General features: G+C 48.6%; 1 protein-coding gene across 10 annotated transcripts in view; it reads left to right on the top strand.

The window, feature by feature from the left end:
* Positions 1–9,273: 9,273 nt before the first annotated feature.
* Positions 9,274–15,224, top strand: part of LOC100967331 (ubiquitin carboxyl-terminal hydrolase 4) — a 66,586-nt gene continuing 60,635 nt past the window's right edge. For 2 of the 10 annotated variants that reach the window (XM_008971660.6, XM_055109944.2), the window contains exon 1: positions 10,287–12,229. In XM_008971660.6, the coding sequence (XP_008969908.1) occupies positions 12,129–12,229 (101 nt within the window). In that variant the 5' untranslated portion in view covers positions 10,287–12,128. Of the gene's footprint in view, positions 12,230–15,224 lie in introns of all 10 variants that reach the window. The other 8 variants (XM_055109943.2, XM_034956453.3, XM_008971661.6 and 5 more) reach the window with 7 other exon arrangements.

Raw genomic sequence — 15,224 nt, 5'->3', positions numbered from 1 at the left:
TTGGCCAGGCTGGTCTTGGACTCCTGACTTCAAATGATCCACCCACCTGGGCCTCCCAAAGTGCTGGGATTACAGGCGTGAGCCACCATGCCTGGCCAGTCCTTTCTAACTCTCTCTTCTCCAGGAAGTTTCAGAGTAAAGCCAGTTAAGACTTCACTGTCTTCCCCCAACACACACAGACACACTCTCACACATACACATTCTTTTCATTCAACCATGCAACTGCTGCTGCTCTGACTGGTACCCACCCCACCCCATTGTGAATCAGCAGCTCAAATGAACAAGTAAAAGAGTAGAAATCACATTCAGCCTATGTGAAGTCCTGGCTTTAAAAGCAGAAATGGCTGCAGAGCATTGCTTGCACAGAAAACACATACAGCATTTAGGCCACTGACCTAGGTTCAGAAACTTCCATTTCAGCAGTTCTTACAGAAGGGCTGCTTTTGGGGGTTTTTTTTCAAACATTAAATCTGATAAAATTAGGTCAGGCATTTCTTGCACAATTAGCAGTTGATCAAATGACTTCCTTATTCTGACTCAATGTAGTCCTAAAAACAACACTTAAAACAAGTTTATTTTCAGGCTCGGTGCAGTGGCTCACACCTATAATCCAAGCACTTTGGGAGGCTAAGGTGGGCAGATTGAGCTCAGGAGTTTGAGAACAGCCTGGGCAACATGGCGAAACACTGTTTCTACAAAAAAATACTGGCCAGGCAAGGTGGCTCGTGCTTGTAATCCCAGCACTTTGGGAGGAAAAGGCAGGTGGATCATGAGGTCAGGAGTCCAGCCAATATGGTGAAACCCCGTCTCTACTAAAAATACGAAAATAAGCTGGGCGTGGTGGTGTGCACCTGTAGTCCCAGCTGCTCCGGAAGCTGAGGCAGGAGAATCGCTTAAACCTGGGAGGCGGAGGTTGCAGTGAGCTGAGATTGGGCCACTGCACTCCAGCCTGGGTGACAGAGCAAGACTCTGTCTCAAAAAAAAAAAGAAAAAAAAAAAAAGAGCCAAGCTTGGTGGCACATGACTGTGGTCCCAGCCAGCTACTTGGGCAGCTGAGGTCAGAACATTGCTTAAGCCCAGGAGATCGAGGCTGCAGTGAGCTATGATTGCGCCACTGTACTCCAGCTTGGAAGACAGAGTGAGACCCTGTCTCAAAATAAATAAAACAAGTTTATTTTCAGAAAAGCATTCCTGGCCTGATAAGTCTAATAAATCTCTTACGTTTTAACTTTTGGATAAGAGAGTAAAAAGTACTGGCTAAAGATTTCCCCAAGGGGCCAGGCATGGTTGCATGTACCTGTAGTCCCATCTACTCAGGAGGCTGAGGTGGGGGGAATCACTTGAGCCCAGAGGGTCAAGGCTGCAGTGAACTGAGATTGTGCCACTTCACTCCAGCCTGTGCGACTCCAGCCTGGGCTGTCTCAAAACAAACAAACAAAAAACCCCCCAAAAAACCAACCTGGCCAACATGGTGAAACCTTGTCACTACCAAAAAATACAAAAATTAGCCGAGTGTGAGGCGGGCGGATCATTTGAGGTCAGGAGTTTGAGATCAGCCTGGCCAACATGGTCAAACCCTATCTCTACTAAGAATACAAAAATTAGCTGGGCATAGTGGTGCGCTCCTGTAATCCCAGCTACTTGGGAGGCTGAGGTAGGAGAATTGCTTGAACCTGGGAGATCGAGGTTGCAGAAGCCAAGATTGTGCCACTGCACTCCAGCCTAGGTGACAGAGTGAGACTCCATCTCAAAAACAGAAACAAAATTAGTCGCACATGGTGGCGTGTGCCTGTAGTCCCAGCTACTTGGGAGGCTGAGGTGGGTGACTCGCTTGAACCCAGGAGGCGGAGGTTGCAGTGAGCTGAGATTGTGCCACTGCCCTCCAGCCTGGGCAACAGAGACAGACCCTGTCTCAAAAAAAAAAAAATTTTTTTTCCCAAGAAAACACAGCATGGGTTTATAAAGAGCAGGCCATGATCCCTATCAGAGTACTCTGAATTGACATGTTTTTGTTACTGCACTCACGAAGTAAGCGGGAAGAGTATGCATTCACATACAGGTGTGACACACCTGGGCGGGCACTGAAATAAAGCCCAGCTCCAGCCAGCCACAGAGATTAATGGGTATCTGCCTCACATCAGACACTAACTGATTGGGACCTGAGGGGGACAAATGTCAGAAGTCCTTGTCCAAGAAATGAGGTCTCATAGGCCTTGGCCCTGAAATGGTGTAATTCTCACTGCCTCTCAGAGAGGCTGTGTACAGAGACATTGCTTATCTCTACTCAACAGCCATTCCCAAGTCCTTCCTCCTGGCTGGCTGGCAGAATCTACTTTCCTGCTGCAAAGATAGGGGCAGGTGACCTAATCTTGGCTACAAAGAGATGCAGAGGCTCCTGGGAAAGCCCCCATGATCCCAGGAAACAGGATCTTGTTTCTTCTCTCCCTTCTCACTGGTGGGTGTTGTTGAGGGTACCCAAAATTCTGGGAGCAAGGCAGCCATGTTGGAGCTTTGAAGGCAAAGAACTAGAAGGCCCCAGATAAACAAACTGATGTCTTTCAGCTTTGACCTTCCCAAGAACTCAACTCCAGACGTGTCATGTGAAAAAACAAGAACCACCAAATAGGTGGGCCAATTGCTGCTGGGGATTCTGTTAGTTGCATCTAGAAGCATTGAGACTGACATGACATGACAGTGGTGTACTGGGCAGGGGTGCTAGGCAACTTGTTGCCCCTAACTGGCTGGCAGAATATTTTCCTAGCCAGCCTTACCTGTTGTAAATGTAAGGGCAGGTGACCTGATCTTGGCTGTGAAGAGACGCAGAGGCTCCTGGGAGACCCACTTTTAGTGCCCCTCACAGGTCCAGTTTACTAATTGTGGCCCTCAAGACCAGTAGAGGAGACCACAAAGCAAGCCCACTTGATCCAAATTCCTAGAGCTCTAGCAGCATTCAGGAACACATGTAGCTTACCCTCAGTGGTGTCCTACAGTTCTGAAGACCACCTGGCTTCATAGGGAAGCAAGTGAAGGGAATCTAAATCTCCCTGCAGCAGAATACCCCAGTCACCTTTGTCCCCAGCACATGACTGTGTGTGTGTGCATGTACATGTGAGTGAATCTAAAGTCCAGGTCTCAGGCCAGGTACAGTGGCTCACGCCTATAATCCCAGCACTCTGGGAGGCCGAGGCGGGTGGATCACCTGAGGTAAGGAGTTCAAGACCAGTCTGGCCAACATCCAACATGGCGAAACCACATATCTTTTTCTTTTTTCTTTTTTTTTTTTGGAGTTTTGCTCTTGTTGCACAGGCTGGAGTGCAGTGGTGTGATCTCGTCTCACTGCAACCTCCACCTCCCAGGTTCAAGTGATTCTCCTGACTCAGGCTCCTGAGTAGCTGGGATTACGGGCGTCTGCCACCATGCCTGGCTAATTTTTTGTGTTTTTAGTAGAGATGGAATTTCACTATGTTGGCCAGGCTGGTCTTGAACTCCTGACTTCAGGTGACCCACCCGCCTCAGCCTCCCAAAGTTATAGGGTTACAGGCGTGAGCCACCACGCCTGGCCCGGCGAAACCACATCTCTACAAAAAATACAAAAAAAAATTAGCTGTGTGTGGTGGCGCGCGCCTGTAGTCCCCAGCTACTGGGGAGGCCGAGGCATGAGAATTGCTTGAACCCAGGAAGTGGAGGTTGCAGTGAGCCGAGATTGTGCCACTGCACTACAACCTGCATGACAAAGTGAGACTCTGTCAAACACACACAAAAAAAAGTAATAAAAAAAATAGGCCGGGCACGGTGGCTCACGCCTGTAATCCCAGCACTTTGAGAGGCTGAGGCCAGCAGATCACCAGGTCAGGAGATCGAGACCATCTTGGCTAACATGGTGAAACCCCATCTCTACTAAACAAAATACAAAAAATGAGCTGGGCGTGGTGGCGGGAGCCTGTAGTCCCAGCTCCTCGGGAGGCTGAGGCAGGAGAATGGCAGGAGCCTGGGAGGCGGAGCTTGCAGTGAGCAGAGATGACGCCACTGCACTCCAGCCTGGGCAACAGAGCGAGACTCTGTCTCAAAATAAATAAATAAATAAATAAAGTCAGCTGTGTGGGGTGGCTCACGCCTGTAATCCCAGCACTTTGGGAGGCCGAGGCGGGCAGATCATGAGGTCAGGAGATCAAGGCCAACCTGGCTAACACAGTGAAACCCTATCTCTACTAAAAATACAAAAAAAAAAAAAAATTAGCTGGGCTTGGTGTCAGGCGCCTGTAGTCCCAGCTACTCAGGAGGCCGAGGCAGGAGAATGGCATGAACCCGGGAGGCGGAGCTTACAGTGAGCCAAGATTGCGCCACTGTGCTCCAGCCTGGGTGACAGAGTGAGACTCTGTCTTAAAAAAATAAATAAAAATAAAAAATAAAGTCCTGGTCTCCTGAGCATCCTTTGTGGATGTCATCATATACCCCCAAAGGCCAAAAGGAATATTAAGTATGCCTTTGCTTTCTACACTAGTTGCTTAAGTTTCCTTCCCAGGGAAGTATCTGCAAGCATGACCCTTCATGTTCTTGTGACACTTTTTTTTTTTTTGAGACAGAGTTTTGCTCTGTTGCCCAGGCTGGAGTGCAGTGGCTCGATCTCGGCTCACTGCAAGCTCTGCCTCCCGGGTTCACACCATTCTCCTGCCTCAGCCTCCCGAGTAGCTGGGACTACAGGTGTCCACCACCACACTGGGCTAATTTTTTTGTATTTTTAGTAGAGATGGGGTTTCACGGTGTTAGCCAGGATGGTCTTGATCTCCTAACCTCGTGATCTGCCCACCTCAGCCTCCCAAAGTGCTGGGATTCCAAGCGTGAGCCACTGCACCCGGCCCCTGTGACACTTTTACCACACAACATACAATACTGTATTACATATGTAACCATCCTCCATCCCTAACCACACTGTGAACCCCTGGAGGGTAGGGACCATGAGCACATAATACTCAAGTACTATTAGTCCAGTGAAGAAATGACTAATAGCCGGATCATTCTTTCTTTCATTTATGCAAGAAATGCCTACTGAGAATTCGCACTGTGGAAAGGGCAAAGGATACACGCAAATTAACGTTAAATACTGGTTCATGGTTAAGACCGTGATGGTAATAGAATTACAGGAGGAAGACAAGACACTGGCGGCACCTGGGCCCAGGCTGCCACACCCTGTGCCCGAAGAGGGCTGGCCATCAACACAAGTGGCATAACCAGAATGGAATCTGTCCATTGGCACAACTCCTCCATATAAAAAAAGTGATCCCACTTCCTCTCTGTGAGACTTGTTCAGTTTTTTGCCTCTATTATCTTCTGCAAGAACCTAATCCTTATATAACAGAGGTTAGAAATCACTGAGAAGACATTTAATTCTTCTAAAGTGTGCTTCTAGAATCTTTTTCTTTTCACAGTCCCCTGGGCAGATTAAGGAGGCACAGGTGAGAAGGAACCAAAAATATTTCTCCCCTGTTGCCACCTCCAATTAAAATATGTCTAATATTTGTGAATACTGCCATGTGTGCTCTGTTAGTGCTGGCCAAGTGTGGACCAAGAATAACTTGGGAGAGCCAAATCCTATCAGGTGTAAAGAAAACTGTGGTAGCAGCTAAGACAAAAACCTTATGATTTGGAATAAAATAAAGCTTAAAGGCCAGGCGTGGTAGTTCAAGCCTGTAATCCAAGCACTTTGGGAGGCCGAGGTGGGTGGATCATCTGAGGTCAGGAGTTCAGGAACAGCCTGGCCAACATGGTGAAACCCCGTTTCTACTAAAAATACAAAAATCACCTGGGTGCGGTGGCCGGTGCCTGTAATCCCAGCTACTAGGGAGGCTGAGGCAGGAGAATCCCTTGAACCCGGGAGGCGGAGGTGGCAGTGAGCCGAGATTGCGCCACTGCATTCCAGGCTGGGTGACAGACTAAGACCTTGTTTCAAAAAAAAAAAAAAAAAAAAAAAGCATAAAGTTCACACACCCAGACATTATTAATCTTTTTTTTTGAGACGGAGTTTCGCTCTTGTTGCCCAGGCTGGAGTGCAGTGGTGCGATCTTGGCTCACTGCAACCTCCGCCTCCTGGGTTCAAGCTATTCTCTTGCCGCAGCCTCCCAAGTAGGTGGGGCTACAGGAATGCACTACCATGCCCAGATAATTCTGTATTTTCAATAGAGATGGGGTTTCACCATGTTGGTCAAGCTGGTCTCAAACTCCTGACCTCAGGTGAACCACCTGCCTAGGCCTCCCAAAGTACTGGGATTACAGGTGTGAGCCACCGTGCCCGGCCCAACATTATGAATCTTTTTTTTTTTTTTGAGATAGGGTCTCGCTCTGTCACCCAGGCTGGAGTGCAGTGGCGCAATCTTGGCTCAGTGCCAGCTCCGCCTCCCAGGTTCATGCCATTCTCCTGCCTCAGCCTCCCGAGTAGCTGGGACTACAGGCACCCACCACCACGCCCGGCTAATTTTTTGTATTTTTAGTAGAGACGGGGTTTCACCGTGTTAGCCAGGATGATCTCGATCTCCTGACCTCGTGATCCGCCCTTCTCGGCCTCCCAAAGTGCTGGGATTACAGGCTTGAGCCACCGCGCCCGGCCAACATTATGAATCTTTAATTAGACATCACAGTCCAAGATCAACTAGTATGTGACCAATAAGCCAGGTTTTCTTCTAGCTCCCTTCCTGGTTTCTCTTCTGTTCTTGTGGCCCAAGGTCCTCTGGTAATGGATGGATTGTCCACTTCTGGGATCTTGGTGTCCTACCGGGCCTATGGTTCTCTCTAGGATAAAGTGGCTCAACATAGAACACAGCTCTGGTGCCAAGATGTCTCTGAGCTGAATCAGTCACCCTTGTCATTTCCTCCCAAGTCCCTAGGTCACTACCACAACAGGAACACGCAGGCAGATGTTCATTGTTTCCAGTTCTCTTTTTTGTTTTATTTTTGAGACAGGATCTTGCTCTGTCACCCAGGCTGGAGTGCAGTGGCACGATCATAGGATCACAGCTCTCTGCAACTTCAAACTCCTGGGCTAAAAAGATCCTCCCACCTTGGCCTACTTAATAGCTGGGATTACAGGTGCACGTCACCATGCCAGGCTAATTGTTTTATTTTAAATTTTTAAATTTTTTTTTCCTTTTTTTGAGATGAAGTTTCACTCTTGTTGCCCAGACTAGAGTGCAGTGGCGTGATCTTGGCTCACGGCAACCTCCGCCTCCTGGGTTCAAGTGATTCTCCTGCCTCAGCCTCCCAAGTAGCTGGGATTACAGGCGAGCACCACCATGCCCAGCTAATTTCTGTGTTTTTAGTAGAGACTGGGTTTCACTAGGTTGGCCAGGCTGGTCTCAAATTCCTGACCTCAAGTGACCCGCCCACCTCAGACTACCAAAGTGCTGGGATTGCAGGAGTGAGCCATGCCTGGCCCTGGTTTTTTTGCCTCCTAAGTAGCTGTGACTACAGAATGAGATTCTGTCTCAAAAAACAAAACAAAACAAAAAACGGCTCAGCATGGTGGCTCACACGTGTAATCTCAACACTTTGGGAGGCAGAGGTGGACAGAGTGCTTGAGCCCTGGGGAGCAGGGCAGAAGTTGCAGTGAGCCAAGATTGTGCCACTGCACTGCAGTGGGGATGACAGAATGAGACCCTGTCTCAAGAACAAAACAAAAAAAAAACCCACCATTTATTTATTTATGTATTTATTTATTTTTTGAGACGGAGTTTTGCTCTTGTTGCCCAGGCTGGCATGCAATGGCACGATCCTGGCTCACCACAACCTCTGCCTCCCAGGTTCCAGCGATTTTCCTGCCTCAGCCTTCTGAGTAGCTGGGATTACAGGCCCATGCCACTACGCCCAGATAATTTTTGTATTTTTAGTAGAGATGGGGTTTCACCATGTTGGTCAGACCGGTCTCGAACTCCTGACCTCCTTATCCGACTGCCTTGGCCTCCTAAAGTGCTGGGATTATAGGCATGAGCCACTGCGCCCAGCCGCCCCCACCATTTAAATCAAACAAACTGGCTAACAAAGTTTAAAGACTTTGTAAATAATGGTGACCTTGTAGTCCAGGCACGGTGGCGCATGACTGCAATCCCAGCACTTGGGAGGCGGAGGATCACTTGAGGCCAGGAGTTCAAGACCAGCCTGGGCAACATGGTGAAACTCCATCTATACTAAAAATATGACAAGTAGCTAGGTATGGTGATGCAGACCAGTAGTCTGGTTAGCTAGGCATGGTGATGCAGACCAGTAGTCCCAGCTATTTGGGAGGCTGAGGTAGAAGGATCACTTAAGCCCAATAGGTCGAGGCTGCAAGTGAGCCATGATTATACCACTGCACTTTAGCCTGGGCGACAAAGACTCTGTCTCAAAAAAAAAAAAAAAAAAAAAGGTGATCTTCCAACTATGGAATTCACTTTATTCTTCACATTTCAACTACCAGCATTTTGTAATCTTTTATTTATTTATTTTTCTTTTTTTCCCTCCAAATACCCAGATATCAAGAAGAATATTTTGCAATCCTAATATTAATTTTTAAGGGCTACCAATAATTAGTGCGCTATTTTTATAGCTATTAAAAGCACTAAATTCCTGACTTAAAAATATTGTCCAAATTTTTCATTTTTATAATTAGGTTTTGTCCCCTTTTCTAGTGGTGCTGAGGACTTGTCCTACTTGTCTTCCTTAAGACTGCCATAAATGGTTTGGTGAAACTGCTAAAAAAAGAAGAGGGAAGCAGACACCCTGAAATGTAGATTCTGAACCGATGTCAGTAACCAACCTTTTTTTTTTTTGAGACAGAGTCTCTCTCTGTCACCCAGCCTGGAGTGCAGTAGTGCGATCTTGACTCACTGCTACCTCCATCTCCCAGTTTCAAGTGATTCTCGTACCTTAGCCTCCTGAGTAGCTGGGATTACAGGTGCTTGCCACCATGCCCAATTAATTTTTGCATTTTTAGTAGAGACAGGGTTTCACCACATTGGCCAGGCTGGTCTCGAACTCCTGACCTCAGGCGATCCACCTGCCTTGGCTTTCCAAAGCCAAAGTGCTGGGATTACAGGCGTGAGCCACCGCGCCTGGCCTCAACTTTCTTTTTCCATAAATAACAGGACTAAAGGTAGTGTTTCTTTTTTGATAACATTTTTAAGAGTTTCAGCCGGGCATGGTGCCTCACACCTTTAATCCCAGCACTTTGGGAGGCTGAGGCCAGTGGATCATGAGGTCAGGAGTTTGAGACCAGCCTGCCCAACATGGTGAAACCCCATCTCTACTAAAAATACAAAAATTAGCCAGGCGTGGTGGCGCACGCCTGTAATTCTAGCTACTCAGGAGGCTGAGGCAGGAGAATCGCTTGATCCAGGGAGGCAGAGGTTGCAGTGAGCTGAGATTGCCCCACTGCACTCCAGCCTGGGGGACCCAGCAAGACTCCATCTCAGAAAAAACAACAAAACAAAACAAAACAAAACAAAAATGAGTTTCAAAGAACTTTCATAGAAGGGGACTTGTTAGGGTTGGCTCTGCAGATGTAGAATCATCATGTGGTGGTAACTCTTATCTACAGGGGATTAATTACTATGTGGTTATTTAAGGCAGTTTTAATTCCATATTTACTTTCTCCTACTATCTACCCAACTGCCAAGAGGCCTTTCTTATCAGATGGTGTGTGATGGATGACCCAGGGAGTGCAAATTAATTTCAATTGGCCAAACCCAACATAAAAATAGTAAATCTGTTCAAATGACCTACCGTATTTTCACTGGGCCAGTTCCCCTTCCTTCACCCCTGACACAAAACATAGCTCATCTTTTCAACAGGAATAGGTAGAAAAATAAGAATAATAAAATAAAATAGACATGGCTTCTCTGTTTCTCCTCTTCTCCCTCACAGCCACCTCCATAGTGAGAGGTTCCTAATGGTTCTGTGTCTGAGTTACACCACCGTGGGCGTGAAGCACCCTCAGCCATTTTGTCTCTGCTTCAAAACTTCCTACAATGCCTGCCTGCCTTTTAAGGCAGGATATATGGTCTGTCTGGCCTCCTTTCTAGCTTTAGATCCCCTTAGGCTGTTGTAGCGTTGTAGTGCCCGGCTCAACTGGCCTAATCCCCACTCTCTGATCCTGTCCTGCCTTTTCCAGAAATTATCTTCTGGTCCCTTGAGTCTCCCCTCCTGTAACATGCATCCTCATCTTTATTCTGCCAGCATTTTTTTTCAATACCACACTCAAATGCTACTCAAGTCAAAGGCTTCCTATGAGAGCAGGGGTTGTGCCTGGCGTTCTACAGCCTTTGGTTCACACCCCCTTTTTTTTTTTAGAGGGGGTCTTGCTCTGTTGCCCAGGCTGGAGTGCAGTGGCGCAATCTCGGCTCACTGCAACCTCTGCCTCCCAGGTTCAAGCGATTCTTCTGCCTTAGCCTCCCGAGTAGCTGAGACTAGGTGTGGGCCACCACGCCCGGCTAATTTTTTTTTTTTTTTTTTTTGTATTTTTAGTAGAGAAGGGGTTTCACCATATTAGCCACGCTGGTCTCGAACTCCTAACCTCGTGATCTGCCCGCCTCGGCCCCAAAGTCCTAGGATTACAAATATGAACCACCGCGCTGGACGCCCGGTTTTTTTTTTTTTTTTTTTTTTTTTTTTTTTTTTTTTTTAAGACATTTCGGTCTCCACGTTGGTCAGGCTGGTCTCGAATGCCCAACCTCAGGTGATCCTCCTGCCTCGGCCTCCCAAAGTGCTGGGATTACAGGTGTGAGCCACTGCGCCCGGCCGGTTCACACCCTTTATTTGTATTTATTTTTTTTTTGAGACAGGGTCTCACTTTGCCGTCCAGTCTCAAGTGCAGTGGCGCCATCTCGACTCACTGCAACCTCGACCTCCTGGGCTCAAGGGATCTTCCTACCTCAGCCTCCCAAGTACCTGGGACCACAGACGCGAGCCACTGCCCGGCTAATTTTTGTATTTTTTGGTAGAGACGGGATTTCGCTATGTTGCCGAGGTTGGTCTCTAACTCCTGGGCTGAACCTATCCTTCCGCCTCAGCCTCCCAAAGGGCTGGGACGACAGGCTTGAACCACCGCGCCCGGCCTGGTTCACACACTTTAATGGCACTTACCACATACTGCTAGGCATTGAGGTTATTTCTGTAACATCTCTTCTTTTCTACTAGATTCTATGAGGGCAGGAACTAGGTCTTATTTTTCTCTGAGGACAAGGACTGTTAGACAAGTGTATGGAGACGCATCTAGACCAACTGCCTGACTTCCTCTTTCCTCTGGGTTTACTTCTCCCTCCAAGAGGAGGGTTGTGTGTGTGAGCGGGGCGACTGGAAAACATAGTGTTCAGGACGTTGTATCTTGTTCCAGGAACTAAGTACACGCCTGGGTAACTAATGTGGAGTACCTCTCCTTCCCCTGTTGCTATCGCCCCTCTGTGGCTGCTTGGCAAGTAGCTCAGTATGAAGAGCTGACGGAATTCTGCGGTGGGCCAGGTGGCTCTGGCGTCGATTGTTTAAGGCGACTGTTAATGACTACAACACACCATTGAGTCTTGGTCCCAAGGCGCTGGTGCACATGGTACTTCCCGAAATCCCTGTAGAGCCGCTGGAGCAGGAGCCCCGATCCCACGTTTGGGCAGCTGACTCGCCTGAGGCCTCCAGCTGAAAGCGGAATTGCAGGGGTGAGAATGAGCAGACCTAACTACCGGGCTTCTCGCACTTGGCCTGCATTTATTTAGGACCACGATAACCTCGAAGGCCAGGTTGGGGTGCCCGATGGGTCGTGGGCTTGCTGTCTAACTCCCTGAGATCGGCGGGCTGAACAGAGCTTCGAAGTGTAGCGCCATCCTGAGCAGAGGAAGGGGCGCCCGACGGCCGCGTAGCGGGCGGCAGGGCGGGAGGAAGTAGCAGCTGCTGCTCCCCGCCCACCCCTCTCGCATGTGCCTTTCCGCTCCACTGTTCGCCGGTGAGCTAGGTGGCGCGAGAGCGGAGGGGAGAAAAGACAGCGGCTGCAGGAGCCGAAGGCCGCGGCTCGAGGTGGGGCAGGGGCGGGCACGCGAGCGTGCGTGCGTGGGCGCGGTCTATAGCACGCCGCGCGCGGGGCGGATGTCCGGGCCGGCTGGGCCGGGGCCGCGGACGAGATGGCGGAAGGTGGAGGCTGCCGTGAGCGACCGGATGCGGAGACTCAGAAGTCCGAGCTTGGAGCCTTAATGAGGACCACACTCCAACGCGGGGCGCAGTGGTGAGCTCCCGGCTCGCTCTTCCTCTATGCAGAACCAGGGACCGAGAAAAAGGGGCCTCCTTTTTCTCGGCTAGAGTAGGGGCTGGGCGGGGATGGTATGTAGTGACCCTGAAAGAGTAGCCTGACACCTGCCCCTCAGGAGAATAACTCCAGGATCAGCTCTGGGAAAGCGCAGGCGGGGCCTGAGTGTCGTCTCAGTTCATCTGGAGCCCTAGGGGGCGGGCCCGGCGGGGGCCAGGAGGAGGGATGTGGTGAAGGGGAAGGTTGGTGGGGACCCTAAGGGTGGGGAGAGCCCTTTACCATGAGGACTCGCCGTGTGACCTTGGGCGAAGGTGTCACAGACCTGGATTCCTCACTGTTAAAACCAGGATAGCAATATTTGGCTCACCGACCTCAGTGGGTTGAGGGGAAAATCAGAAGTAGATACTTTGTAACTTGTAAACTGCCAACAGATGTCAAGGTCAGAAGCTGAACAAATGTCTGAGAACCCCGATTATTTTGGTAGCAAGTGTCAAAAATATTTGCGGCAGCAGTATCTTGGAGTGGGAGAGGAGGATAGCCTAGGTCCTGGAGCTAGATAGAAGATGAAGGGTCCAGAATTTAGAAGACCCAGGCTGAGTTATTAGGCATCTTAATAGATTGTTTAGTAGAGGGGACAATACTTTGTACTACTGGAGAGATTCCTGGGTGGTGTAATTGTGTAGGAGTAGAAAAACTAAGGCTAGACTTTGCATCGAGTATGATTGTTACCCATCTTGTTTGTTTTGTTTTGTTTTGTTCTGTTTTGAGATGGAGTTTCACTCTTGTTGCCCAAGCTGGAGTGCAGTGGCGTGATCTTGGCTCATGGCAACCTCCGCCTCCCGGGTTCAAGCGATTCTCCTGCCTCAGCCTCCCGAGTAGCTGGGATTACAGGCTCACGCCACCACACCCAGCTAATTTTTTGTATTTTTAGTAGAGACCGGGTTTCACCATGTTGGGTAGGCTGGTCTCAAACTCTTGACCTTATGATCCACCCGCCTCGGCCTCCCAAAGTGCTGGGATTACAGGTGGGAGCCACCGTGCTCGGCCCGAGTGTTACCTATCTTTAAGAAATCATTGTGGTGATGATCTGCCGCGGAATTGAGCAGGAGAATAGAAAAATTGGGGTTAGGAGGAGTACAGATAACAGCTTATGTGTTCACCTTGAGCTAACCAGTTTGTGAAAGGCAGGGTAAACAGAGGTACTTTTTTTGTGTTTTCTTTTCTTTTCTTTTTCTTTTTCTTTTTTTTTTTTTTTGAGAAGGAATTTCGCTCTTGTTGCCCAGGCTGGAGGGCAATGGCGCGATCTCGGGTCACGGCAACCTCCCCCTCCCGTGTTCAAGCGATTCTCCTGCCTCAGCCTCCCCAGTAGCTAGGATTACAGGCATGCGCCACCACGGCCGGCTAATTTTTTTTGTATTTTTAGTAGAGATGGGGTTTCTCCATTTTGGTCAGGCTGGTCTCGAATTCCTGATCTCAGGTGATCGCCCGCCGTGGCCTCCCAAAGTGCTGGGATTACAGGTGGAAGCTACTGCGCCCGGCCTAGCAGAGGTACTTTTTAAGTTAACCTGTATAGCGTTCATAAAGAATACTCAGCAGAAGCAGAGGAAGTTTAAGATAGACTAAAATCATACAGTAAAATTGTATGGAAGGTATTGCTCAAGGGATTTGGAAGAAAAATAGCGTTTTAGAGATGGATGTGTTTATGGATCCTTGTGACCTCTGGGAAGCTGCCTGACCTCCTCTCACATTTGTTGGTTATAAAATTTTAAGGATGCACCAATATAATTGTTGATGCTTTGTTGCTCCACAGAGATTGTTTTAATTGTAAAACAGCATAGAGATACTTTTTTTTTTTTTTTTTTTTTTTTGAGACGAAGTCTCACTGCGTCACCAGGCTGGAGTGCAGTGGCGCGATCTCGGCTCACTGTAATCTCTGCCTCCCGGGTTCAAGCGATTCTCCTGCTTCAGCCTCCCGAGTAGCTGGGATTATAGGCATGCACCACCATGCCCCGCTAATGTTTGTATTTTTAGTAGAGACAGGGTTTCACCATGTTGGCCAGGATGGTCTCGATCTCCTGACCTCGTGATCCACCTGCCTCAGCCTCCCAAAGTGCTGGGATTACAGGCGTGAGCCACCGCTCCCGGCCAGCACAGTGATACTTTAAAAATATAAACAGGTCTGGTGCAGTGGCTCATGCCTGTAATCCCAGCACTTTGGGAAGCTGAGGCAGGAGGATCACTTGAGGCCAGGAGTTCAAGACCAGCCTGGGCAACATAGCAAGAGCTAGCCTCTACAAAATAAAAATAAAGAAATAAATTAGCCAGGCATGGTGGTATGTGCCTATAGTCACAGCTACTCAGAGGCTGAGGCAGGAGGATCACTTGAGCCCGGGAGTTTGAGGCTACAGAGAGCTATGATTGTGCCACTGCACTCTAGCCTGGGTGACCCTCTCTCTAAGGAAATAAATAGGTAAATAAAATACCACATTTACTTACATTTAAGTAAAAAAGTGGCAAGTTGAATATGAAGCACAAATTAATGCTTTTTGACAAGATGAACAATAGGCACTATTATATGTACATGTGTATGTGTATATTTATATATGTACACGCATGTTATATACTTTTTTTTTGACAGGGTTTTATTCCTGTCGCCCAGGCTAGAGTGCAATGGCATGATCTCAGCTCACTGCAACTTCTGTCTTCCGGGTGCAAGTGATTCTTGTGCCTCAGCCTCCCGAGCAGCTGGGACTACAGGCATGTGCCACCACGCTCAGCTAATTTTTGTAATTTTAGTAGAGATGGGGTTTGTTGCCCAGGCTGGTCTTGAACTCCTGAGCTCAAGTGACCATCCACCTCGGCCTCTCAAAGTGCTGGGATTACAGGTGTGAGCCACTGTGCCTGGCCTTGTGTGTACATTTTTGGAACTCATTTGGTCCTTAAAGGAAAACTGAAGTGGGTGGTGTTTCTAACC

The sequence above is a fragment of the Pan paniscus genome, chromosome 2, assembly GCF_029289425.2.
Source record: "Pan paniscus chromosome 2, NHGRI_mPanPan1-v2.0_pri, whole genome shotgun sequence".
Classification (NCBI taxonomy): Eukaryota; Metazoa; Chordata; class Mammalia; order Primates; family Hominidae; genus Pan; species Pan paniscus.
Note: the sequence above shows the minus strand (reverse complement) of the source record. Positions and strands in the feature narration are given on the sequence as shown.